Source organism: Ambystoma mexicanum, chromosome 3q (genome assembly GCF_040938575.1).
Source record: "Ambystoma mexicanum isolate Mex_15411 chromosome 3q, UKY_AmexF1_1, whole genome shotgun sequence".
NCBI lineage: Eukaryota > Metazoa > Chordata > Amphibia > Caudata > Ambystomatidae > Ambystoma > Ambystoma mexicanum.
In genome coordinates, this window is record NC_090926.1 from 579444268 (window position 1) to 579471131 (window position 26864).

Consider the following 26864-nt stretch of genomic DNA (forward strand, 5'->3'; position numbering starts at 1 on the left):
TCAAATATCCTCAGTTAGTCTAGGGCAAAAACAAAAGTGTACCCCCTTGTACTGCATTGTAAAAGCATGTTACAATGTTAAAACGTTACCACTATTGATAACAAGATAAAGTAATCAGTAGTAAGGTTTGGTTGGGGGTGGGTCCATAGAAATGGAAGGAAAGGTGCAGTAAAGCGAAAGCTTTACAAACAGTATCATGTTTAAATCCCTCCATAGTGTCCTTTTAATTGTATCCTCCGACACCTTTTATTGTTAGAGGGTTGCCCTTTGGGATCCTTTTACTTTCTCTGGCTAACCCTGTGAGAACTACAGTTCAAGGTTAGAAAGGATATTTTTATCCCTACATTTTTAAGTGAAACCAGCACACACACCTTGGGTGGAATGCTGGGGAGATATATTGAAACAATTCTGTTAGAGACAAGCTTATCTTAAATGGCTGGTGACAGTGAACCTTTTTACAAATTCGGTGCACCTTTAACGTGGGCTGTTTTATAGCTGCAGTAAAGGCACCCATTTCTTCAAAATGGCCCCATCTTCTTTGCCCCTTCTCGGTCTTTCCCCTGCCCTCCAGGGTGGGAAATTCCTGTGTGTGATTTCCATCTTCGGCAGGAGACCATGGTCAAGCCCACGCAGGCTCCAGCACGTCTGAAGGCAGGAAGCGAAGGAGGAGTCCAAAACGCTGCAGTCCTTTGTCTTCCAGCCTGCCTGCGAGAATCCAGTTCAAGGTTGCAAGTAACGAGAATCAGACCAGCGATATTCAATCTTCTGGCTCCTGAAAAGTGCACCAAAACCAGAGCCACATCCAACCGTGAAGAAACTCTTGCCTGAAGCCTTCCCGGTTGATTCCTGCTACAAAATCACTGTGTTCGGTCTTCAGGTTTCATGTCAAAGAATTCATCGACCAGGTTTTGGCCTGCAGATCCTGAAGTCTGTCCCGCTGCAAACGTCTGTGTGGAGGTACTGTGTTGGCTGGGGTATTTACTTACCTTAAGCCTGGGTGATTTCTGTATAGCTTTTGGGGTGTTTTCTGTGATTGGAGTCTTCTCATCCAGTTCACCCAGGCCCACTGCTGGAATCCTCCTAAGGTGTCTTCTCAGAAGTCCTTGGACCCCTTCAACCTCTCTTAAGTGAAATACTTGTTTGAACAGTCTTCCAGAGGAACTGTACCTATCCCGAACTGCAAGTTGGACACTAGAGATAGTGACCCCCTTCAAGCTCCAAGAATAGGCAAAGACTTCCAAGGATTGGGCCTGTTGCCTAGAAAACACAAGTATTTATAAGGGTACTTACTTGTGAAGGAGTTGGTTGGTACATGTCACTCAGCGTGAGCAGTTACAAAAGTGTTCACTTACTTTGAATGTGTTCTGCCATTTTGAAAAGTAAATGCAAGGTTATTTTACTCGCTTGTGAAGTGGTTATGCCTCTTTCCCAAAGGTAATCAGTTGGCTTTACCATTTCTTTCAGATTAGTGTACACCAATACCAACTGGGTCTTGCTTCTCGCGGCCTGCAGTACAGCCTGCCTAGATTAAGTCTGGCTTAGGTTTTACTTAACTAGCTGTGCACAAAGTGTTCTGTAGGTTTTACTTACCTTGGTTTGCCTGGTGCAATCCTAAATAAGTGTAGAAAGTTATAGCTTACCTTAGTCTGTGTTCCACTGATCTGAAAAGCAACTGTAATTGTATATTACACCATAAGGTCTTACTCATCTGGTAGAACCGTTATCCGGAAGGTAGTTCTAGGTTTATACTATTCCATGAATTTGTGCTCCACAGTTCAGAAACATATCCTGGTAACAGGGTTGGCTTCCTAAGTGATTCCTTAACAGAGTCACTACATGATTGAGGGGGGTCTACTACCCTGAATTACTCTAATCTAAAAGTAGCTGATGCTTGTACTCCCTGTGAATAGGTGTGTCCTATACTAAAGGTGTTTGGATCAGGTCTGACTATCCTAGAAATACTGTTAGCTTTCTGAACAGGGTCTATGCTTTAGTATGCGTACTTCAAAAGCATGGTGTTGTGTTTCATAATAACTTGGCCTAATATTTATAATCAACCTTTATTTTGTACAATACTTCAGGTAGTAAGGGTTTCTGTTGAACCCTTGGTATACTACAAGTTCTTGGTACCTTCCTACAGCCCTCTCCCTTCTAAAATAAGACTGGCTGCTCCATCTACGCTACCAAATACTCATCTGGTACAGCCTTATACTAAATAGAGTTTTGTACTGCCGCGGTTGTATGGTTTTACTAAGCCCTTCGTTGGACTTCAGAAAATCTGTCCTAACACCAGCTAGTGAACCAGTGTGAAAAGACGCATCAGTGAACTGCTTTTTGGCACCTTCATGACAAGGGACTTATGGTCCTGTTGGACAATGTATCTGGGCTTCTGGCAGGCTTCAGATGACGATGCAGGTGGGTGTGAGCCCTGTAACCAGTTAGGGAAAACGAAATCCGGTGTGTCTCATGCCATCAGTAGAGGATGGCACTTCAGTCTCAGTCAAGCTACAAATGGACCGAGATCAAGTGGTCTTTGTACAAACATCTTCATGTAAAATAAGCCCTAGATCAAAACACTTTCGTCTTTGAGAAGTCCATATCAATGAAGGAGCCTATTAAAAGGCCTATTAAAGATCCCAAAGAGGGCTCGACCACCAAGCTGCTCCAGGCAGATTGAGCATGTTGAAAACACTGCATAAAGTGTTGAAAGCAAGTTTTGGGACGGTGTCTTCTGCACATTATGCCTTTGGGGGTGAGGGGGGGGGGGGGGTGAGATTGAGCAGTCCTCCACCCATTAGCTAAACCAAAGCATCCAAAGATCATCAACTGCAAAGCCAATGTTCTGGTTTCACAGTTCAATGCTAGACACAAATTCCTGGTATTTTTAGTCTTCAAAAACGCATGCACTTCAAAGATGAAACATACTTTAAAGTGTATGCATCAAGGGAGCATTTCTTGGTGGAGAAAAATATTAATTCCGTAATGAAAATGCACACTTCACCTCAGGCATGCAAACTGGAAAGTACCTGTCCCCAGAGTGAGCATGCAGAGCAAAATGCTCGAGTGACAACTGATACTGAACCATCAAGACCCCATCATCTGGAATACCACATGAACTTCTGAACGGAGGCATAACATCAAACATCTCTGTAGATGATGGCAGACTTTGCAGGTACATTTATGGTACACCACAGGAAAGAGGGGCAATACCGATCCGTCAGACTCTGGTTACCCTGATGAGAACAGTGTCCCTCACTTACACCAACCACAGTCAACTAGAACAAATCACTAGTAATAGGCCTTCAGATACACATTCAATTTTAAAGATGAGGCACTCTAGTCCAATGAGATGGTTATTTATCTGGTTAGAAACAGGAACTGGCTGAAGAGTAATCCTCTTGCCACCAGTCTATGGCCTGCTGCAGTATGTAGAAAGAAAGGTCTCACAAGCTAGGCATCAGAAGACTGCAGGTGCACTTTAAGCAAATGACTGCTATATCAGTATGGAGACATGTAGGGGCGTCAGTGGGTGAAAGAAGGTCTGCACACTAGAGAGCACCATGAGCCAGCAGGCAATGTAGATGTATTTTCCAATATGGTCAAACAGAAAGTAGTCTGCCTTTGACAACGCTTGTGGCATATCCTGCCTCTGCAAGGCAAGTGCTCCATACCAGTGCCATGTTTAAGTTCTGGTCTTGCAAAAAGGGTACACTGCTACAGTGAAGGTTATTGAAAAACATTGTTTGAAGAGGCCTGCGCCTTCTTACACCTCAAGCTTTAACAAACATCCAAGCATCTTAAGCCAACTCAATCATACACATAATCAAGCAACAGCAGTTTGACCTTTCATGATCAATATAAAGGCACCTTATGACAAGGTGAGAATGTGGTAAGCAGAACGCACCTTGGTAAACAATCGCCACCACTGCCAATTGCGAAGTTTCAGGTAAGCAGCACAATTCCTCTGGATCACCTTCATAGCCGTTAGCTGTTGTTGCCTCTTGGCAAAGGCTCTGCATGACAAAGCAGTCAAAATTACAGAGGGTAGGAGGGAGTATGTAAATTTGTGTAACAAACACTGACCCAGAACGGTTAAGAGTTTCCAAGAACATAGGTTTAAGGTTCAGGAAGATCAAACACCACCTGGTGTTTAGGAGATCTTCACAAAGCCCTCTGGTAAGAGGTGAAGCGTTAACTTTACACTGTAAAGTGGGCTGTCCACCAATTTGGGCCTCAATGGGCAATTAAGCAGAGCACCCATGAGATGGGCTGACAGCTAGGTAGTTAAGCTTAAATTACACAAGAGAATACCCAGATCTTCAGAAAACTAGGAATACACAAACATAGGTACTATAAAAATAAACAATCACATTATATATGATTAAAACATTAAAGGATCTTAGAAGAGACACTTCTTAAAACAGGTGTGAAGGATATTACCTTGAGTAAAAACCCTATACCTTGAACTGCTAAAAGAAAGTGGTGAAAAGGGCAGGGTGCAAAATGTGCACTAGCCGTTGGCTTGCGATAACCGATTCTAGGTGATCAAGAGTGTGCTGTGTAGATAGATGTATGGAGTCAAGGTGGAAAATGACTTTATGGCTGGCCAGTAGAGTGCAATTAGTAATCTGTACCCTGTAAAAGATTCCTAGCCATAAGCACCTACACATGGCAAAGGCATCAATGCCTTAATATGCATTATCAGTGTTCCCTTACACCTTCAATACACTCTAGCTCATAATGTTGGGAGAAGTAACCAAGGTACTCACTCTTAGGACTACATTTCACTGCAGTATTTTTATTTTGAAGGCCAATTTGTTTTTACCGAGTTTTTTTTAACCACAAAACAGACTGTTTATTTAAGGCCATATTTGGTGGAAGAGTGGGTGTCATGCCAGTCATTATGCAGCAAAAATAGCATGTACAAAAAAGTTTGAAAATCTGCAGTGAAAAAATTGCACGTTCAAAACAGAACCTTAAGCACATGGTAACACGTGGAAGGAAGTGGGTAACAGTTGAGAACGCCTCGGAGGCCATACAAGTCACTTTCAAAATGAGAAATAAAATGTACAAGACTCCTGGACAAAGCTGTCCAAGGACACTCAAAACCCCACAGGAAAAAACGAACTGTAGCAAGAATGAATTGAAAATACCCAATGTTACAATTAAGGAGATTTTTGAACAATCCTCTGGTGAGGGCTATGTAACCATCCAAAAACATTTGCTCTTGCGAGGGAGACTTCTCAGAAATATGCTAATTACCTGCAACCTTAGAGACTCAAAGCTCTTTTGCTGGACTTGAATTTTTATCCTGAAGAGAGCAAGACCTTTTTTTCCACTCTCATGCATTTTTTATTTGATTTGAACACAGCTTTCGGTTTAGGCATCATCTTTTTACATTGGGACACAGCACCCCAATGCAGTGACAGAGATCCTTTGGATCTCTGCTAAGGTTTAAATACCTTCTCCTCTTGGATAAACTACTGTTTCCAAGAGTAGTGAAGTGAAATTGACTTTACTTGCATTTTTCTCTTTATAGACACAGCACACCATTTTACAATAGGGTGCTGGAGGGGTTACTTAGTATCCCCTTTGACTATCTTCTCATGTAACATTTTATGTTACCTTTTCTACAATTAATGGCTGGTGGCAGAGGTTTACTTTTTCCTCCTATTGTGTGTTTTCATCGCGGGCTGCGTTCGAAGCTGCATTATAGCACCCACGAGTGCCCATTTTGTCAAAATGGGCTCGATCTTTTTTCGCCATTTCCTGTTGGAAAGGTCCTTTTTGAGATTTACCTTGTGCGCCAAACCAGGTTTGGTCCCTTTGTTCGTTTTCTCTTTGGCGGAATTCACTGGTGAAGCCCACCTTTGGCTCCAGCGCATCTGGCAGGCAAGGAAGCAAGTGAGGTGCCCAACACTCCTTGTGCTTAGTCTCCTTGGTTACAGGAAAGCACATAAAGATGACTGGCCGGCTGGCTGTCCTTGGACAGCCACCCTGCTGGGTCAGTGAAATCTAGGCTGCAAATTAAGGAGAACGACTTGCATAAAAGGAGAGGTCTTTTGCAAGGCAGTCTGAGTCGACCACTGGACGAAAAAAAATGAAGAAAGAAACTGGAAGAGACACTTGCTGCAAATCCTGGACCGTTGGTTTGCCAGATGAAGCCCTGCTGCAGTGCTGAAGCTCCTATTTCGACATTGACTAGAGAAGCCCAGAACGGACAACTTCTCCACTTGGGTTGGTCGGACCAATCGACCCCAAGACGAAATCGACAAACCCCTCTCTGCTGGCTGTACTTCCACTACTGCTGCAGGAACACCAGAATAGAGTGCATAGTTTTTAAGGCAGACCCGAGCTCCAGGAAGATCCTCTGGACTCCCTTGAAGCAGGGCTGACCAAGTCTGAGCCACCTCAAGTGCTGGACCCCAGAAGCAAGGAAAGCCCACAAGGTGTCCAAGAACTGTGGTGGTGCCATTGGCAAGAAGCTGAAACCGCGGTGCTGCAGATCTGAATTGCACCCATTGCTGGCGCCGACCTTCAAATCGTAGTGCAGGAGTCCCCAGACGTCCTCCCTCTTGTCTCCATGACGGAGGCCCAGGCACAACAGGATCTGCAGGAACTACCACAGGAACAGAAGCCAGCTTGAACCATTTCTTCAGACCCAAGGTACTGTGAACTAATGGGTACACACCTTGTGTGTGTAGCTTGCTTGTTCTCACTGGAGACTTGCATTGGCTGCCCTTTGCAGAGTTGCTTGCAGCTTTGCCCTTCACAAGCCTCCCAGCTTGTGGCCCAACAGGGATATGTTTACAAGGAAACTAACATTGTGCAAGACTTTTACCTACCTTCAAGAAGTGTCTCAGGTCCCTTAGACTTTGCTCAATTGGCATTGGCTGTCCTGGCTCCCTGATGACTCTTCTTACACTCTGACTTTGTGTTGACTATCCCTCCAAAACGTCATACATACCTTACTTGTATAGCTGGGAAAGGGTTAATCTACATTGTTTTTAAGGGGGGGTGGGGTGGGGTCAAAAGGATTACCTGTCTGAGAAACTGGTTAACCATGGTTTCCTAACCTTCTCCTTTTTGCTACCACTTCACAGTGTTACCATTTAAGTGTAAAAAGGGATTAGATTAATGATGTCCACAGTGTCTTAGCAATTGAAGTCACCCCAGGGTGTAGGAATAGGTATTTATTGAACTGCAGGAGTGTATTTTTATTGTTGCCAATTGCTCCATTCTAAAGGAGGCTTATTTTATAACTGACTGTTAAATAAAAAAAACATTTAATCAAGAAACCTTGAGTATAAGTGTTATTTGGATACTTGTCACAGAAACTGTTGCAACCCTACAGCTCAGATTGACACCTCTTGAGATAAGCCTGACTGCTCAGACAATCCAAACTTGTGTAATACAGACTTATACCAAAGGTTGGGTTACCTATTGCCAAGAGGACAAGGCTGGTGTAGCCTCCCATGGGATTACTACATACAATCTTGCCTAACTCTCAAAAGGGAAGCCTGTTAGGGAGAATTTTCATTTCTGTGCTAATTTCCTCCTACCTTGGAGACCTCCAGCTCTTTTGCTCAATTTAGGACTTTTTAATCTTACTCCTGAGTGAGTGGGTCCCTTTTCTCACCCCCTTGTGTTTTTCCCTGACCAGGAATTTATGATTTCACTGTTTTTGGAGTCTGACAAACTCCATAGGCATCTGCCTTTTGTATAGTGACACAGCATCCTTTTTGCGTCTGTTTGAGGTCTTTCTTGGCTTTTACTCTGTACGGAGATACTGAGCCCTTTGTTTTGCCTTTGGTGGGCTTCAGCCATGAAGCCCGCTCCAGTGTGTCTGGAAGGACAGAAAGTGAGGCAGGGTCCCAAAACTCCCCTGTCCTTTGTCTCTAGGTGTGCCTGATCGACACCAATCCTGATTTGCCAGCTGGCTGTCCGGGAAGGATATCCACCCTGCTGAGTGATTGACAGCCTAGGGCTGTGAATGAATGAGAACAAGCTTAAAAAGACGAGGTTCTTGGGCCTACAGGCAGAGTCGACCACTGGAAGAAACATCGGATGAAGAAATTGTGAAGAGAAGCCTGCTGCAACCGCTTAGACCTTGAAGTGCCCAGTGAAGCCCTGCTGCTGTGCTGACCTTTCACGCATTGATAGAAGCTCTGGATGAACGACTTCTCCCCTTGGGCTGGTGGGACCGACTTGCTGTGCCCTCTCTAGTGCTGCAGAAACCCAATGTCAGGGGCAGTGCTTGTCATTGGGCCGGCTCTCGCCAAATCTGAGATCCGGCACCAGCTGTGTAGCCGCATCTCGGGATCCGGCCCGAGTCAGCCACCAGAAACCCCAAACCCATGCTCTGCGCTGGTTTACAAGCAAACAAATTTGAAGAAAAATAAATAAAAATAAAGAGCGCACGCGACGGCAGAGCCCTCATGGCGGCAATGAGCTGCTGATCTGCTCTGCCCCTGTACTGGACTTTGCTTGTCCTACAGCTGTGACCTGAATCAAACTAACTTCCTCTGATGACCCTCTGCGAGGGGTCACCAGTCGAAGTTACGACCCGGTTTATTTATGTAATGTTTGTCGGATCCACAAACATTGCATGAATAAATAGCCCTATTGACATTGAAACCATTACACACCATGCAGCTACCCAACTGCTTTCAGAGGGGATCTGCAGGAGCTGTGCGGATGCAGTTCAAGTAAAATAAAATGTTGCTTCTGGCGAACAGAAATCACCCCGTTTGAATAGTACCCAATGGGGAGTTTTCCCTTTATAAAATGGGATGCAAATTGTGCATTTTAAACAATACTCAGCAACACTGGTCAAAACTATTATCCGCACAGTGAAGTAACTCCTCACCAATGCCATGGAAGTGGTTTAAAGTGGAATTTACATATATAAAGAAATTGCGCTGTTTTAAACTATTATTTTGGACATTTCCTTTGATCGCAGGTTAACTGCCAGTTAACCGCCCCCCCCAACCCCACCTCCTCGGGCACCACCCACCCTCCAAACTCCACCCCCACCCGGACTTTGAGGGATCCCCACCCCATTTTTTCAATTTCCGCCACTGGTCAGGGGTCGAGTGTCCATAACCGAGTGCAACGACTTTGTCAGGCAGAATTCCATGCAGTACCTCCTGGGACCACTACACACAATTTGGACTACAGGTGTTAGCCAAACCAACCTTTAGTATAAGTCTGTACCACACAGGTTTTGGTAGCGAGATGAGCAGCCAGGCTCATCTCAACAGTGAATGTGAGCAGTACAAGGATGTTACACAGAGGACTTTCAATCAATCACAGTGGATCAAGTAGACACTTATACTCAAGGTTTCTTGGTAAAACACTTATTAATTTATTACACAAACATTTAGAAAACATTTCACTAGAAGGAGACAACATATTATATACCAATACACTTCAACACAAAAGACTGAGACAGTTTGAGCTCCCCTGAAATAGGAGCCAAATGGCAGTTCAGTTACTTAGAAGTGAGCAAAAGGGACAAGGCAAGTAGAATAGATCCCTTGTTAGACAGTGCAAATAGTTTTAGTTCACCAGAAGAGTTAAATTCAAGTCAATAGGCCAGGCCAAAGAAAATGGGCTAGATAGGAAAGAGCAGTTCTGGTATCAAACGGCAAAGTCTTTGCAAAAGTTCTCAAGTAGTTTAGGCGAAAAAATCATGTTGGGTCACAAGCTGATTAGGCCTGTAAATTGGGAAAGTTTCACAAACTTTCACTGCAAGAGTGGCGTTCTCTCAATCAGGTTGGCACAGTACCTTAGTATGAAGAACAGAATGCAACTGAAGACGTTGGTTCCTGGCAGGTCCTGCAAGATCTCACTGTTCCTCAGCCTCAGTCGTGGGGACAAGAGGGAGGACGTCGGGGGTGGGGGGGGGGAGGGGACTGCTGCACTGCATGGGATTGTCGAAAAAACAAACAAGATGGAATCACTGCAGTAGCTGTGGATTCAAGCACACAAGCTGGTATCCCTCTCCTTGGTTACTCCTAACCAGCCTTGAGAATGGTATCCAGGTGGCTTACGAGTTGATTGGTCCCACCAACTCAAAGGAAGAAGTCGTCCTTTAAGGGGCTTCTCTGTAGAGGTGAACTTGGCAATTCGGACCTGCAGCAGGGCTTTACTGGGCAAACCAGCGATCCAGGAGTTGCAGCAGCTGTCCTCTTCCAGCTTCAGTTCTTGCATTCCAGTGGTTGGCTCTGCCTTCCAAGCCAAGAGACTCGCCTTTTATCCAGTTTGCTCCCATTCATTCCAGCCTAGCTGCCACTCACCCAGCAGGGTCGGCTGTCCTTGCCGGACAGTCAGCCAGCCAGCCAATCACGCTAAAGTGCATCTGGGTCTCCTATGAGACTAAGCGCAGGGAGTTTCGGGCACCTCCCTCACTTCCTGCCCACCCCAGACACTCTGTCGCCAGAGGTGGTCTTCAGTCTTGAAGCCCGCTAAAGGCGTAGGAACAAAGGGACCAAACTTGGTTTGGTGCACAGAGACAAACTCTAGAAGGACCTTTCCAATAAGAAATGGGGGGGAAAAAAAGACGACCGGGACCTGTTTAAACAAAGGAGGCTCAGACGCCATCTTGAAAAATATAGCTCCTGCAATTGAACGCTACCGGTATTCGCGGTCAGGAAAAATCATGGTAATTCGTTGTAAAACCACTGCCACCAGCCATTTCGAGAGGAAAGGGAAGCATTTGACTGCTACATGAGTTTCTAGACATAGGGGATACAAAGTAACCCCTCCAGCACTCTATGGTAGTAAGTTTGTGTGTGCTGGGTCTAGGAATTTGGAAAGACTAGTAAAGTCAATTTCACTTTACTTTCTCTGCAAAACAGTACTTTATCCCAGAGAAGGTATTTAAACCTTGGGACAGCCTAAAAGGCTTCCCTGTGTCACTGCTCTGAGGGTGCAGTGTGACACATGAAGAGATGATGCCTATGGACCAGTCTAAAACTCCATAATTAAAGAAAACAAACAGAAAACACATTGAAAGTTTAGCAAAATAGCTGGAGGGCTGCAAGGTGGGAGGAATTGGCACATTGAGAATTCTCCCCAACACCCGGACCATGTGATCCAAAGTCCGTTCCGCTTGAAGCGGTTCTGTGGGTACCTGGAGGTGTAGTCTTGGCATTGAGCGTTCTTCAGAGTTGCGAACAAGTCGATCTCTGGGAAGCCCCATTCTGCAAAAACGGAGACGATGTCTTTGTGTAATCGCCATTCATACTCCATGGGTAGTGGGAAATGCTGAGTAAGTCTGCCAGAACATCGAGTTATAACAGGAACATGTTGCGTTTGAGAGCCCACTTCTGAAGGTTCTGGGACAGTGTGGACAGCCCTGGAGAGTGAGAGCCCTCCTGTTTGTTCAGATAGTACATGGCTGTGGTGCTGTCTGTGAGGATCAGGACAGTCTTCCCCTGCAGTTGACTCCAGACCCATCACAGCCCGCTCCTGTAAGTGTTTTGATTCTTTGGACAAAAGACACCAATTAGTATTTATCTTGTGGTGCCCACTTATTTCTCTTTTTCTTTCCCCTGCAGTTGCGTCTGAAAAACTTTCAGTGCTTTGAATACTGCTAACAGTTCCAACAGGTTTATGCGGTTGGATGCTATGTCCGACGACCAAACTCTGCGCGCTGTCTGTTGAAGCAGGTGAGCTCCCCCACCCTAAGAGAGGAGTCTGTAGTGAGTGGCCTCCAATGCGGGGGTGGTGAAGGATTTCCCCTTCAAGAGGTTCTCCCTCGACCACCACCGTAGCGAGAGAATGAGGGCTGGCGAGACAACTACTAGATCGTCCCATTATCCGCTGGCCTGACACCACTGGCTGTTGAGCCACTCCTGCAATGGACGCACGCGAGGAACCAAATAGCCTTGCGTACCGTCGCCTCTCGACTGGCTACATATCGAGGGATCTGAAACAGCATGTTTTGGACCCTATCATCTGAGGGGGAAGACTAGGCTGTCCTTTGTTTGAATAAGAGCCCCTAGGAACTGCTTGACTTGACTGGGGTCTAAGGTGGACTTCTTCTCCTTAATGGAGAATCACAGGTTGAATAAGAGGTCTATTGTCTTTTGGGTATTTGGCAGGCATGTTTTGTAGGAATCCCCTGTTATAAGCCAGTCGTCGAGGTCAGGATAAACCAGGATGGATAACCTGCGCAGGTGTGCCGCTGCCACTGCCAGTACCTTTGTAAACGCCCTTGGTGCTGAGGCTATGCCAAAGGGTAGTACCTTGAACTGATAGTGCTTGTTCTGTATTATGAATCTGAGGTATTTTCTTTGCACCAGCAACATTGAAATATGAAAGTATGCATCTTTCATGTCCAATGTTGCCATGTAATCCCCTGCGTGGGCAGAGGAATTACTTCCTGCAGAGTGACCATGCAAAACTTTTGGGGCTTGACAAGTTTGTTCGCTGGGCGCAAATCTAGTACAGGGCGCATGGTGAGATCCTTTTTGGGTACAAGGAAGTACACTGAATAAATACCCTTGTTTACCTGTAGAAGAGGCACGACTTCTATGGCACCCTTTTCCTGCAGGGTCTCTACTTCTTGGGGACTGGCCGAATTCTATACAGTACCCGTGGGCAACAGTCTTGAGTACCCACTTGTCTGTAGTTATCCCCTCCCATGCTTGAAGAAATGAGGTTAGCCGGGCCCCGACCAGGGAAGCATGGTAGAGGACCCGGATCTGTGAGTCATTTTTGGCCTGAGGCCGGCGAGCCTCGAGGGGGTAGAATTCCGACCCCTTCCTTTACCACGTTGTTGGCCTCTTGGGGGATACGGGGTGGTGTAGGTGTTGGCTCCTTGGGTATAGGACCAATTATTTCCCAAGCTGAAACGTTGACCATAAAAAGTAACATTTAGACCCGCTACCCCTCCTCAGAAAAGGCTTCAGGATGATCTGATCCAGGGTCTTGAGGGGGTCATGCTTTTTCTTAGCGGTTTCGAGCGCTTTGTCAACCACCTTTCCAAATTAATAAATAAGCCAGTGGAGGAAACTAATTTGAGGCGCTAGTTTAAAACCAGAGTTCATAACTGTTAGGCAAAGTTTGTATGCAGTACCCTCTGGGACCACTACACACAACTCTGACTACAGGCAACCCCAACCTTTGGTATAAGCCTGTACTACACAGTTCTGGTAGTGTGTTGAGTAGCCAGGCTTATCGCAAGAGGGGAAAATGTGAGCTGTAGCAGAGTTACAAAGATTCACAGTTACTGGTATTCAAATAAACTCTTACACTCAAGGCTTCTTGCATCAACAATTAATAATGTATTTATCAGTCAGTTGTAAAGCCTTCACCAGAAGGAAGCAATAGAATAGTAACACAAATACACTTCAATACTGTACACTGAGTTTCTGAATCAGTAAAGACCCTTTTGGGATGGCCCACGGACACAACCTACACCCACAAGTGACTTCAATAACCAGGGTGCTGGGTGCTGGGGACATTAATATCTTACTGTTGCCATTTAGAATACTCTTAAGTGGGTAAAAGGCAAAGGTTATTAGAACAACAAGAGACCACAAATATTCTTATGCAGGCAAGTACTTTTAGATGTTCATAGAAGAGTCATTAAGTTCAATAGGCTAAGCCAAAGTCAATGGGCAAAAGTTTTGAATAGGATGAAGCACTTCTGGTAAGTAAATGGAAAAGTCTTTGCACAGGTTCTTAGGAGTCTTAGATGTAGAGAAGAATCAAATGTAAGGCCACAAGCTGATTAGACTTGCGAGTTGTAAACGTTACAAGCACTCTACAGTAAGGGGTCAGTTCTCTGACTTTTTACAGTACCTTTAAAGATGAAGAAAGATGCAGGAGAGGACTTCTGTTCCTGTGCAGCTCTGCAGGTCTCACTGTTCCTGGGCCTCAGTCGTGGGGACAAGAGGGAGGGCGTTGGGGGACTCCTGCAATGCACTGGGACGGTCAAAACTCGCAACCGGCAAACTTCACTTTCAGTGGCTGTTCAGTGTTTCAGCACCTCGTGTCTACTGCAAATATCAACACCGCGGTTCCTGGCTGTCGAGATGGACTTTCCTTGCTTCTGCGGTCCCGCACTCTGTTGAGGGGGGGGCTCATGCTCGGTCAGTCCTGCTTTTTGGGAGTTCGGAGGATCTTCCTGGAGCTCTTGGCCAGCTTAAAAGCAACGCACACAATCTGGTGTTCCTCTCCTTGGCTATACGGATTCCAGCAGCAACTCTGCAAATTCAACCAGCCCCGAGATGGATGTTCAGGTGGCTTACTTTGGAGTTGATGGGTCCCACCAACTGAAGGGGAGAAATCGTCCTTGTAGGGGGGCTTCTCTGTCGATGCAAACTTGGCATTTTGGCACTGCAGCAGGGCTTCACCGGGCAAACCAACGGTCCAGGAGTTGCCGCAGGCGTCCTCTTCAAGTAGTTCTTCGGTTCCTTCGTCCAGTAGTCGACTGCCTTCCAAGCCAAAACACTTGCCTTTTATTCAGTTGTCTCCCATTCATTCCAGCCTAGCTGCCACTCACCCAGCAGGGTGCCAGTCCTTGCCGGTCAGTCAATCACCACAGAGTGCATTTGGTTCTCCTAGGAGACTAAGCACAGGGAGTTTCAGGCACCCCCCTCACTTCCTGCCTACCCCAGACACTCTGGAGCCAGAGAGTAAACTGCATCCTTCATAATGCTCGATCTGTAGCGAAAAAACAGACAGCATCTTTGACCTCCTCTCCTCTGACAAACCGGACCTGGTCTTTATCACGAAAACCTGGTTCTCTGACGACTTCGCCCCTATTGCCAACGAAACATTCCCCCCCGGACTACTCCCTCATCCCACTAAAACGTCCCTCTAGAAGAGGAGGAATAGCAATCGCCTTCAAGTCTCACTTCCACACCTCAATCAATCATCGACAACCAACCATCCATTCATTCCTGCGAATCACTCCTCGTAAAACTGTCCCCCCCCTGTTCTCTCACTGCTTCCTAATCATCTACAGAACCCCTGGCTACGACAGACAATTCGCAAACAACCTCTGCGACTCTATTGCCATCCTCCAACTAAGCCCTCCCAAGCCCACCCTTCTAGGAGACTTCAACATATGTCTCGACATTCCCACCAACTCTATGACCCACTCTCTGATTGATGCCCTAGACGCGATTAATTTCCAAACCCACATAAACGGCCCAACTCACTATAAAAGGACACGCTTGATGCCATCTTCAGCTCCCACAACCTGATACATCTAATTCCCCCCCCCCCCCCGACCCCTATCATCTGGTCCGATCACTACATTGTTTCCTTCACCATTCGCTCCCCCAACGCGCTTCCCTTACCCAAACCAAAACTGAATCTACGCAAATGCTGGAAGAAACTAAAAATCCTTCCCGACCTAGCCGACTCACTCCTTCAGTCTCCTCCCCCTACCCCGCCTGCCCAACGAACACCTAACCGCCGACACTTTTGACTCATGGCTCAACACCTCACTAAAACCACTGACCCCCTCTTGCAAACCATCAGCTCGCCATGGCCTTTTTCCTAGATGGTTCTCACCTGAACTGAAGACCACTAAACTATATAAATCCCTAGAACGCAAATGGCGGAAAGACAAAACACCCCTGAGCAGGTCCACCTTGGCCCAGCACCATCGCCTGTACAAGGCTGAAATCCTGAAGGCAGAAAAAGCCCACTACAACTCCCGAATCCTGAACTGTAAAAACCCAAGCAAAGAACTTCACAAAATCATCGCCGATTTCCATTTTTACACCACTACTCTCAAAAGAACAAACACTCTAACCAACAAACAAGCTCTTACACCCACCAGGCAATCCACCCACCATACCGACCATCCCACCGCCTGTGACCACTACCCAACCAACGTTCGACTCCTTCAGTCCATTATCAACCGACCAATTTCTCAAACTTCTCTCTGCCCACAAACCATCCGGCTCTCCACTGGACCCTTGCCCAACCACAACCCTCAAAAACATTTTTGCATCTACCTGCGCAGGAGAACACGCAAGAACTATCATAAAGGGCTCCCTTTCCTCAGGAATTCCCCCCCCCCTCCCGACGCATTCAAAACAGTTCATGTCAAACCTCTTATAAAAAAACCTTCCCTCGACCCTCTCGAACCCAAAAACTACCGCCCCATCTCAAACACCAGGTTCCTTGCCAAACTCTTTGACCGAACCGCCTACTGCCAACTAAATGCCTTTGTCGAAGCCAACAATCTCCTAGACCCCCGCCCAATCAGGTTTCAGAGCCCAACACGGAACCGAAACCACCCTAACCTCAATCTGGGATGACCTTAAAAACACTGCATATTCTGCGGGATGCGCAGCACTAATCCTTCTTGACCTATCCGCCGCCTTAGACACAATCAACCACTCAATCCTCCTTGACCGCCTCCACTCCCATGGAATTTGTGGAACCGCTCTCAAATGGATAGCATCCTTCCTCAATAATAGGAAACAAACAACCCTACTCTCCTCCTATTCCACCCAAGCCCGACCAGTCGACACTGGAGTTCCACAAGGAGCATGCCCATCAGCCCTCCCGTTTAACCTCTACATGGACACCCTCGCACAAATAATTTGTTTGCACAACATCCTGTGTTACAACTACGCCGATGACACTCAACTAATTCTAAAACTCTTGAACTCTAATCCCAACTGCCGACCGGACCTCGCTTCCTGCCTCCTCGACATAGATCTCTGGATGACCACAAACCACCTCTTGCTAAATACTTCCAAACCCGAAATCATGGTATGTGGCAACACCGAACTTCTTCCACACCCACTACCCTGGCCATCTGCCATGGGCAACTCACCGACACCCTCTAATTCAGTAAAAAAAAAACTTGAATGAACCCTAGACTCAGACCTAGCCCTCTCGTGCCAAGTCAACGTCTCAAAGTCCTGCCACTACCACCTTAAAACGTACACATTTTTCCATACCTCTCCTTTTCTAGCAGACTCTCTGCGGTGCAATCAATGGTTCTCAAGACTGGACTATGCTAACCCCCTCTACCTCAGAGTCCACGCGTAGCAACTGACTAAACTACAAAGAGCACAAAACGCTGCAGCCAAACTGCTACTAGCGCTTGGCCCAAGGGACCACATCTCCCCAGCCTTCAAAGCTCTGCACTGGCTTCAAAGCTCTGCAGTGGCTTCAAAGCTCTGCACTGGCTTCAAAGCTCTGCACTGGCTTCAAAGCTCTGCACTGGCTTCAAAGCTCTGCACTGGCTTCAAAGCTCTGCACTGGCTTCAAAGCTCTGCACTGGCTTCCGGCTGTCCGAAGGGTGACCTTCAAAACCCTATGCATTTCCCACCATGCAGTGCATAAAAACGGACCTCAATATCTTCAAGACAAACTAAAACCCTATCACCCTGCACGTACTCAAGATCAAGCTCAGCCGGCCTCCTAGTCATACGAAAAACAAACTCAGTCAGGTTAGGTGGATCATCATTCTCAGCCTTGGCCCCCACACTGTGGAAAGCACTTGCGGAAGAACAAGTTACAGGTAAGTAACTTGTTCCTTCTCCAGCATGGGGTCTGGCATGGATTCACATGCTCATTAATATAAGATTACATAGCAGTACACACATGCACAACCACGGGAGGTGGCAAAAGGCTCAACATTAAGCAATACATAAAGTCAACATTAAGCAACTCTTGCCTCCTCACCAGGCCCTTCAGGCGAACAGGTTGCGCAGCACTGCTTGGCCGACCCTGGACTCCTCCCTGGAATCCCGATCGATGCAGTAGAATTTCGTGAAGGTGTGCGTCGACCTCCACGTAGCAGCCCTGCAAATGTCCAGCAGGGGCACACCAGACAAGAACGCCGTGGTAGCAGCTATCGCTCTGGTCGAATGGGCTCTCAGACGGCCGGGCAGCGGTTGGTTTGCCAACTGGTGACAGTGCATGATACAGCCGGAGAGCCATCTGGAAATGGAAGCCTTCGAGAGAGCCTTCCCCTGATTCACAGGTCCAAAGTTCACAAAAAGCTGCGACGTCTTCCGAAAACTCTTTGTGCGGTCCACGTAGAACTTCAGCGTTCTAGCTACATCCAGCGAGTGCAAAGTCCTCTCGGCCGGCGACGAAGGCGACGGGAAGAAAACTGGTAACACCAAGGGCTCGTTGAGGTGGAAGTCTGACGGCACCTTGGGCATGAAGGAGGGGTGCGTCCTGAGCACCACCCTCGTGTCGTGAAAAGTAAAGTATGGAGGCTTGCAAGATAGGGCCTGAATCTCTCCCACGCGCCGTGCGGAGGTGATGGCCACAAGAAAAGTTGCTTTCCACGATAGGAACTTCAACGGTGCCGTATGCATAGGCTCGAACAGTGTCCCCATGAGCCTAGTCAGCACCACGTTGAGCTCCCACGCTGGGGCCTTCACTGGAGGGAACGAGCGGAATAGTCCCTTCATAAATTCCTTCACCAGGTGATGAGACCACAAGGACACCCGTCCTGTTGTCCTGATGTATCTGGAGATGGCAGCCAGATGCATCTTGATGGAGGCGTGAGCTAATCCAGTCTTGGCCAACGACAGTAGGAACGGCAGTACTTGAGGGGCCGCAATCCGCATAGGGTTAATCTTCTGTGCCCGGCACCAGACAGATAACCTCTTCCATTTGTGTCCGTAACACGAGAGTTGAGGACGCCCTGGCCTTTGCAAGAACCTCTTTGCAGTCAGCCGGTGTATCTTATCCCCCCAAACTCTAGTGCTGCAGGAGCCAGGCCTGCAAGTTCAGCGACTTCGGGTCGTGATGAAGAATGGCGCCTCCTTCTCTGGAGAGAAAATCCGCGTCCACGGGCAGTTTGACTGATGGGGACGCGATAAGTCCAGAAGGTCCAGGAACCAGATCTGTCTCGGCCATGCCAGTGCCACGAGGATCATCCTGCACCGGGACCTCTTGAGCTGGTTGACAAGCCGGAGTAGCAGTGGCAACGGCGGGAAGGCATAGAGGAACAGGTTGTCCCAGGGGAACGAGAAAGCATCGCCCATGCTCCTCGGTTGGGGGATCCTGCTGGCGAACCTCTGGCACTTGGAGTTCGTCGACGTCGCGAAGAGATCGACCTGGGGTCTGCCCCACAACCTGAAGAGTCGATCCACTTGATCCTGGCGCAGCTCCCACTCATGGCACGAGTGCAGCTCCCTGCTGAGTGAGTCGGCAATGGTGTTCTTTATCCCTGCCAGATGAAAAGCTACCAGAAACATCCCCTGGTCGACGGCCCAGTGCCACAGATCCTGGGATTCCTTGGACAGGGCTGGGGATCTGGTTCCACCCTGCTTCCTGATGTAGAACATTGTGGTGGTGTTGTCGGTGAAGATCCTCACCACCTTGCCCTTGAGGGACGGAAGAAAGGACCCAAGGGCCCAAAACACTGGAGCTCCAAAATGTTGATATGAAGCGGTTTTTCCTCCAGGAGCCAAAGGCCTCCCGCGTGGAGATTTCCAGTATGCGCTCCCCACCCTTCCAGGGAGGCATCCGTCGTCAGTTACCTGGTGAGCTGGGGTCTGAAAGTCTGTGCCCGCCGTCAGATGAGTGTGGGTGCCCCACCACCGGATCGCTCGTCGGAAGGTCTCGTTGAGCGGTATCCTGTCCTCGAAGCTGCCCGTCGCCTGGATCCAGCGTGCGTCGAGGAACTCTTGCAGTGGACGCATTCGAAGTCTGCACAGGAGTACCAGATAGATGCAGGAGGACATCATCCCGAGAAGGGATTGGATGGATCTTACCCTGGCTACGTCCGTGGCTAGCAGGCGTTGCACCTTGCCCAGGATGGCTTTCGTCGGACAGCGAGGCCAGCCGTGCCACTGTGTCGAGCATGGCTCCCCGAAACAGGGCGACCGGCGAAGGGACCAGGTGGGATTTGGGGAAGTTGATGGAGAACCCAAGTCCGTGAGTAGCTGGATGGTCTTCGCTGTGTGATCTACGGCGAGCTCCCTTGTCCTTGCTCTGATCCAGTCGTCCAGGAAGAGTTAGACGTGGATCCATTGCAGGCGTAGCCACGCCGCCACCGGTGCAAGGCACTTGGTGAATACCCTGGGTGCTGACTTTAATCCGAACGGGAGGGCCTTGAACTGGTAATGCCGTCCTTGGACCACAAACCTGAGGAACTTCATGTCCTTTTAGAATGGGGATGTGGAAGTAGGGATCCTCCAAGTCCAACGACAATAGGAAATCATCCTCCTCCAGCTGTCCCAGCATGTGCTGGAGGGTGACCATCCGGAACTTCTGAGCCTTGATGTACTTGTTCAGTCGCCGCAGGTCCAGGATAGGACGCCAACCTCCTGTCTTCTTTACGAGAAAGTATCTTGAGTAGACCCCGGAGCCCCGAAGTCTTTGGGACGAGCTTGATGGCACCTTTGAGCATCACCCTTACCTCCAGCAGCAACTGGGGTACGTGGTTTTCCTTCCTGGCCACGGGTGGCACGCGAGGGCACTTCTTTAGAAACTCGAGGGCGTGCCCCTGGGCCAGGGTATCCAGCACCCAACGGTCGGTGGAGATGGATTCCCACACGCTGACGAACTTTGCCAGCCGGCCTCCCACCGGGGTGCTTTGGTGGGGGCCCGACGCCACGGTCGGTTCAGTCCTGTTTCGAGGCCGCCTTGCCCTCCCTGGCGACGACGGTGGGAACCTCCAGACTTGCCCCGTCCTCTATAGGCCTCCTGCGACGAAGAATGGGCTGCTTGACGGTAGCTAGAGGAGCCGCTGGCGGAACCTTTGGAGGCCCCTTGCTTGCCTCCGTGTTCCCAAAGGACGGCCGTCGTTGCTGGAGAACTCCCAGGGCCCGGGCTGTCTCCATGTCCGTTTTGATGGCTTGCAGGGACTCATTGTTGTCTTCCCAAACAGGTTGTTCCCGTCAAAGGGCATGTCCAACACTTTGAATTGTACGTCCTAACGGAAATCCGTCACCTTCAGCCATCCCCGCTGTCTGAGGCAAACACCGTTGCCCAACTGATGAAAACCGGTTTCAGCGATGTCCGTCACCACCGTTATGGCGTGGTCCGACGCCACCTCGCCTTCTTTCAGGATTTCCAGGGCTTGTCGTCCGGCAGGAAGTCCAACAAAGGAGCGATTTTATACCAAAGTACCCTGTCGTAACAGGCAGCGATAGCCAGGGCGTTCGCCGCCTTAATCGTCATCACCGCCGACGTGATGACTCGTCCCATTGCGTCGAGCTCCTTTCCCTCGCCGTCCGGCGGTGAAGTCTAGGTTGATGCCGAGGCCGCCCCCCCCCCCCGCCTTCTTCCTGGCCGCCGCCGAGACGGCTGAATCCGGGGTCGGCTGTGCTCCAAGGCATAGAGGGGCCGCTTCGGGGACCCGGTACTACTTCATATCTGTCCCTTTTTGCCGGCGTCGTGGACAGGTTCTTGAGGGAGAGCCCCTCGTCCCAGATGTCATCCAGTAGAGGTACCGCAAGGACCGTCTTCCTCTTGGTCTCTCGACGTTGATAGAGGAACCCCTCCTTTTCTTCGGGGCAGAGCTGGAAAAGCTCGGATGCCCTGGAGATCGCATGGAAGGATCCAATCTCATCGGGCGGGGAAGCCCGGGAACGACGGGAGGTCCACCCCGCCGTCACCGCCCTCGCCGTCCGTGCCCGTCGTGGCTGTGCCCGTCGTGGCTGTGTCCGTGTCATCCCCGCGGACCGTGGACGGGGAGGAGGGTTGAGCAGGCCTCGAGGGCTGGAAGGGTGCAGGAGGATGTTTTCTTCTCCTCTTGGGTGGTGGACTTCCTGACGTCCCTGCCCCTGGCTCCTCCGTCGGGCCTGGCCCGTCAGAGGTAAAGGCAAACTAGTCCTTATTTCAGAGCATAAGGATTGAATTGCCATCAAAATGGCCGCCGAGTTGTCCTGCGGCACTGGCTGCGACGGACGTGACGGTTGGTCTGGGGTCCCGTCGGCGCCGCCATCGCTTCCGTCGTCCCTCTCATCGGGATGCCACTCGACAGGCTGGTCCTCCTCCATGCCCGCGTCGTGGCTCTCAGGGGCTTCGACAAGTTCCTCCTCGGAGGTTGTGTCTGAATCCACAATGGCCACTGCCGCCGCCCCCCCCCTCTTTCTCCGTCGAGGCTTTCGTGGGGGTTCTTTCGATGGGCTTGAAAGATGCCTCCCTCCGAGGTGGCAGGGAGACTCTGGGCCCAGAGGCCGCTACCACAGGTGTAACCTCCGCAGGCTGCGCCAGGGTTGCCGCAACCTCCTCGATAGAGGCCTTGGCTGGGTGAATCAAAGCCTTAGTCACCGACTGCGTGCTTGTGGCCTTCACCTTGGGGGAGGGTGCCCCGCCTCGCTCCCCCCTCAGCCGAAATCTTCGAGATTGACCAGGGCCTCTCCAGAAGCTTGGCCGGGTTCTCGGATTTCCTCTTACCCGAGCCAGAGCGTTGGCACCGAGGAGGATGTGCCCTGCCTGGCAGCCGAGGAGCCCGACCGTTCGGCGCTCCCGGTGCCCGCGGACTCACGGTGCTTAGCCTTCTGTTGGGCCCCCGTCGCCGGGGCGCCCTCACAGGACTTAGAAGACCGCTCGGATTTCTTCTCACCCGACGGGCTCTTTCCCTCCAGCCAGTTGGCGAGACGAAGATGGCGGTCCCTCATGGTCCGCTCCGACATGTTCCCGCAAAACGCACAGTCCTCCACGTGCGTTTTGTCCTCGTGAAGACAGAAGAGGCATAAGGAATGCTCGTCTTCCTTGACCACGTTCTGCAGCTGGCATCCAGGGCAGGCCCTGAACAGCTTCCCGGGCATCGAGCTACCCTTCTCCTGGGCCATGTCTGGGGTAGGCCTCAGAAACTTCTGGAATCCTCAAAAAGCGTCATTCGATGAAATCTTCATCCTTGAGGGGCGTAGAAACTTCCAAAACGGGTCCCCATTGATCGGATGTAAAGACGGTGGAGCTTGAGGCTCAATTTAATCGAAAAATGAGAAATTTTCTTTGAAAAAGCGCAAAAACGCAGCAAAAGCTCCAGAGCTACAGCACGAGGACTCCCAACACTTGAACGTGCAGTAAAAATCTGAGGATGGCTGCCGGAGGCGGGGCTTAGGGAGAGGGCGGTCATTGGCTGTGGGCAGTATGACCCAGAGATCAGCGATTGGTTACTACTAGGAAAGACAGATCAGAAACAAAACTGATACTGATTTTTTTTCTGTACTTAGGATTCCCAGCTGACGGGGAATATTCATGAGCATGTGAATCCATGCCAGACCCCATGCTGGAGAACAATCCAGCATCATGATCTGAGCGAGAAAAAAAATAAAAAATAAAACCAAAACGAATAACCTCCAAGGTAAACTTAAAAGACAAACAAAATAGAATGAGTAAAAAGGATCAAAACAGTGAAATGGATAAAAAGAATAAGGTGTATGAAAGCGGTAAAGTGGCTGAAAATAATGAAATAGATGAAATAAATGTAATTGCCAAAAAGGAAGATAACAGCAAATCAAATTAGCCTGAACATTCCAGCATCAAGATCCAAACGAGAAATCGAAAAACTAATAACCTCTAATGTAAACTAAAATGGACAAACGGAATAGAACGAGTAAAATGGATCAAAGCAGTGAAGTGGACAAAAAGAATAAATTGTACGAAAGGAGTAAAGTGGTTAAATTAATGAAATGGATTAAATAAATATAAGGATAACAGGAACAAAATGGACGAGAGGAATAAAATGTGAGGATGGAAAAGATGAATACATAATACGGATGAGTGCACGGAATAGGTAGCGTGCATGGAACAGAGCTGGCATGGAATGTCAGGCATTCGTTCCATGGTAAAAATGGAACTAATAGAATAGAAGATTCAAGTGCATGAGACGGGTGTAGTGCATGGGACAGATGGAGTACATGGGATGGATCAAGTACATGCGACAAGTGACATAGATTGAACCGATAATGCAGGATGAATGGACGCAGTGAGTGGGGCAGACGAAATTGGTTGAGCGGATGAATGTGGGTAGATTGGATGAATGTGGGTGGATTGAATGAGAACGTGGAGCAGCCGAGAGCATGAAGCAGATGTAGGGACTGGTGCTGATGTAAGGTGTGGAATGGTTGATCGCGTGGAGCGGGTGTGTTGAGCAGGTGCAGAAAGTGTGGAACGGGTGAAGTAGGACGAGTGAAGTAGGTGGACGGGACGGGTGAAGCAGGTGGACGGGACGGGTGAAGCAGGTGGACGGGACAGACAGTGGGAGGATGGAACGGGTGAAGCTGGTGGGTGGATGGAACGGGTGAAGCATGCAGAACGGAAGAAGTGTGCGGATACAATCGGGTGAAGTGGGTGTAACGGATAAGTAGGTGGTTGAACAGGTGACGTATGTGGATGGAACGGGTCAAGTATGTAGATGGATGACACATGGAGAACAGATAACGTGGATCGAACAAATGAAATTGGCAGTCCGGATGAAGGGATAACATGCATAGATCGGACGAAGTGCATCAGAAGAAATTCATAGAACTGATCGAACTGGTAGTGTGCATAGAACTGAGCGAGTACATGCAACTGATGGAATGCATGAAACTGATAGGGTGCACGGAATGGACACTGTACAAAAATGCTTGGAGTGCAAGGAACGGACGGAGTGCAGGGAACGGACAGAGTGCATAGAGCTATTGGAGTGTGCTTGATCTCAAGCACCTAAGGTAAAACACCATATCATATCTCCATGCTTACTCTCTTCTTTACAGCACCAATCAGCTAGGACACAGCGATACTATGACACCATTTGGTATAGCTGTTCTCATACCATCACTTGCCTCATACTCCCATCATCCTAACTAAAACACAGCCTAGGCGTTCTCAGGCCTAACGCAGCCAGCATCGGTTTGGATAACAACCTGCCAGAACGAACACATACTCTTGATCTCCCAACCACCACACCTACCGCTAAGAAGCAGCTATCACACGATTACCACACTTGCTGCACACACATCCGGTGCTCACATGCATCTTACAACTCTCTCCCTCTACTGACTTGAACTTTGGCTCCAGAGGGCGTTCAACCTACCAGCGCCTTGAGATCATACCAATGGTACATAAGGCGATATATAAATGCAAAGTAACATAACATAGGCGGGTTTCACTCCTGAAGTCTGCCAAAAGGCGAATGAACAAACACCAAACCTGGTTTGTGGCGCAGAGCAAATCTCAAGAAGGACCTTTCCACAAAGACAGTGAAAAAAGAATACTGGGTGCCATTTTGACAAATATGGCTCCGGTGTATGCTTTACTGTAGCTGCGAACGCCAGCTGTCTCTACTGCATCCAAAGTATTTTTAAGGATACTCGGATTAACCTGCATGCCTTCTACAACTGTAGAGCGCAGGCGAGCTCGCAGCGGTTCCAGGACTTCTTGAAGGCTCTCCTGTAGCATGGCCAATTGTTGGCATAGCTGGCCAACAAGGTTGTATTGTTTGCGGTGCGAGGGGACAAGGCTGCAGAGGCAGTTACCCTTTTCCCTTGAGCACATAGTCTCTTGCAGTCCTAGTCAGGGAATGCCTCCCCAGTTGATATGGAGAACCCCTGCTCTCTTCCTGGTTGTTACTACCAGGGAATCTGGAGTAGCAGGACCCCCGATGTAAAAGGGGTCAGGGGGAGAGGTTCGAAACCATTTTTCTACCCTAGGATTTACTGCTCTAGTTAGTGCAGGCATCAATAAAGAAGGGGCCCACCGCTTCTTGATCGAATTTAACAGAGGAATAACTTGGCTGACCGGTGGTTTTTCTTTAAGGTTGTCCTCCACAAAATCAGCTTCTGGAACATCCTCCTGGATAACAATATGTAAATGTTCCGCTGCTTCCCTCATATGCCATTTGGTCGTCGACTGGGCAGGCTTGTTGAGTGGGTGTGGTGGGGCGGTCCAAGCACAAGGCATCAGGTTTCAGTGTTGAAGTAGGTGACTGCCAAGGGCGAGGATCAATTGGGTCGGGTTGTCTCCCCAACCCTCTGGAGTCCAAATGAACATCCTCAGCGTCAACAAAGGGATCTTCATCTTGATTGTATAGGTCCACTGGAGTCTCCTCCTCAGTGAGGTCAAAAATATTCCTCTTGAGAAGAGTCAAAGACTTTCTGAAGCTTAGCCACAGGAAGAGGGGCGTGTGTGTGTGTGTGGGGGGGAGGGGGTCGGTCTCCTCTCTAGGTCTTTGGGTGTGGATTTTTCAGAGTTGTACAAACCTCTCTAGCCTATCCATACATCCCTCAAATTTCTCTCTGGTCCAAATAGATGAACCAGAGGGATCCAGGGGTGGAAAGGGTTCCTGTTGCCAAACGTCGAGATTTCTCCTTTAACGAAGAAACCCGCCTAGACTACTGCAATGCACCATTAGGCACTTCAGCAAAAAACATCAAAAAACTTCAAACGGTGCACAACAATGCCCTCAGAGCAGCCACTGGAGTTTCTAAAAGAGACCACATCTCGGCCACCAGGAAATCCGTCCACTGGCTACCAGTCAAGGAACTGATCTTTTTCAAATCACTGGCACTCACCCACAAACGTCGCCTCGATACAGCACCTTGCTACCTTGCGCAAAGATTCTGTGCTCCCCCCTCCCCCATCAAACAGACCCATCAGATCCAGCCACACCAACCGACTTACAATTCCAAAAAGCATTAGGAACAGAGCAGGCAGCGCTAGCTTCCCAGTCCTTGCAGCAACCAACTGGAACCTGTTACCCACCTCTATCCGAGGCATTGTGTCCCACCTGGTCTTCAGAAAAGCAATAAAAACCATGTTCGTGTTAACCCCACTTTGGACCTGGTACTGGATTTATGTACCTCTCTTGTCTGTGCTCATCTTGCCAACTGTATAGCTAATGTAAGGCAACCATCCATGTCCGGGCTAATGCAAGTCATGCATCCTCTGTAATATGTACCGACTATTGTAACCTG

At 48.8% G+C, this 26864-nt stretch overlaps 1 protein-coding gene across 2 annotated transcripts in view; it reads right to left on the minus strand.

Moving 5' to 3' along the window:
* Positions 1 to 26864, minus strand: part of MYH9 (myosin heavy chain 9) — a 500061-nt gene that overhangs the window by 184391 nt on the left and 288806 nt on the right. For both annotated transcript variants that reach the window (XM_069654373.1, XM_069654374.1), the window contains exon 20: positions 3905 to 4013. In XM_069654373.1, the coding sequence (XP_069510474.1) occupies positions 3905 to 4013 (109 nt within the window). The remainder of the gene's footprint in view (positions 1 to 3904; positions 4014 to 26864) is intronic.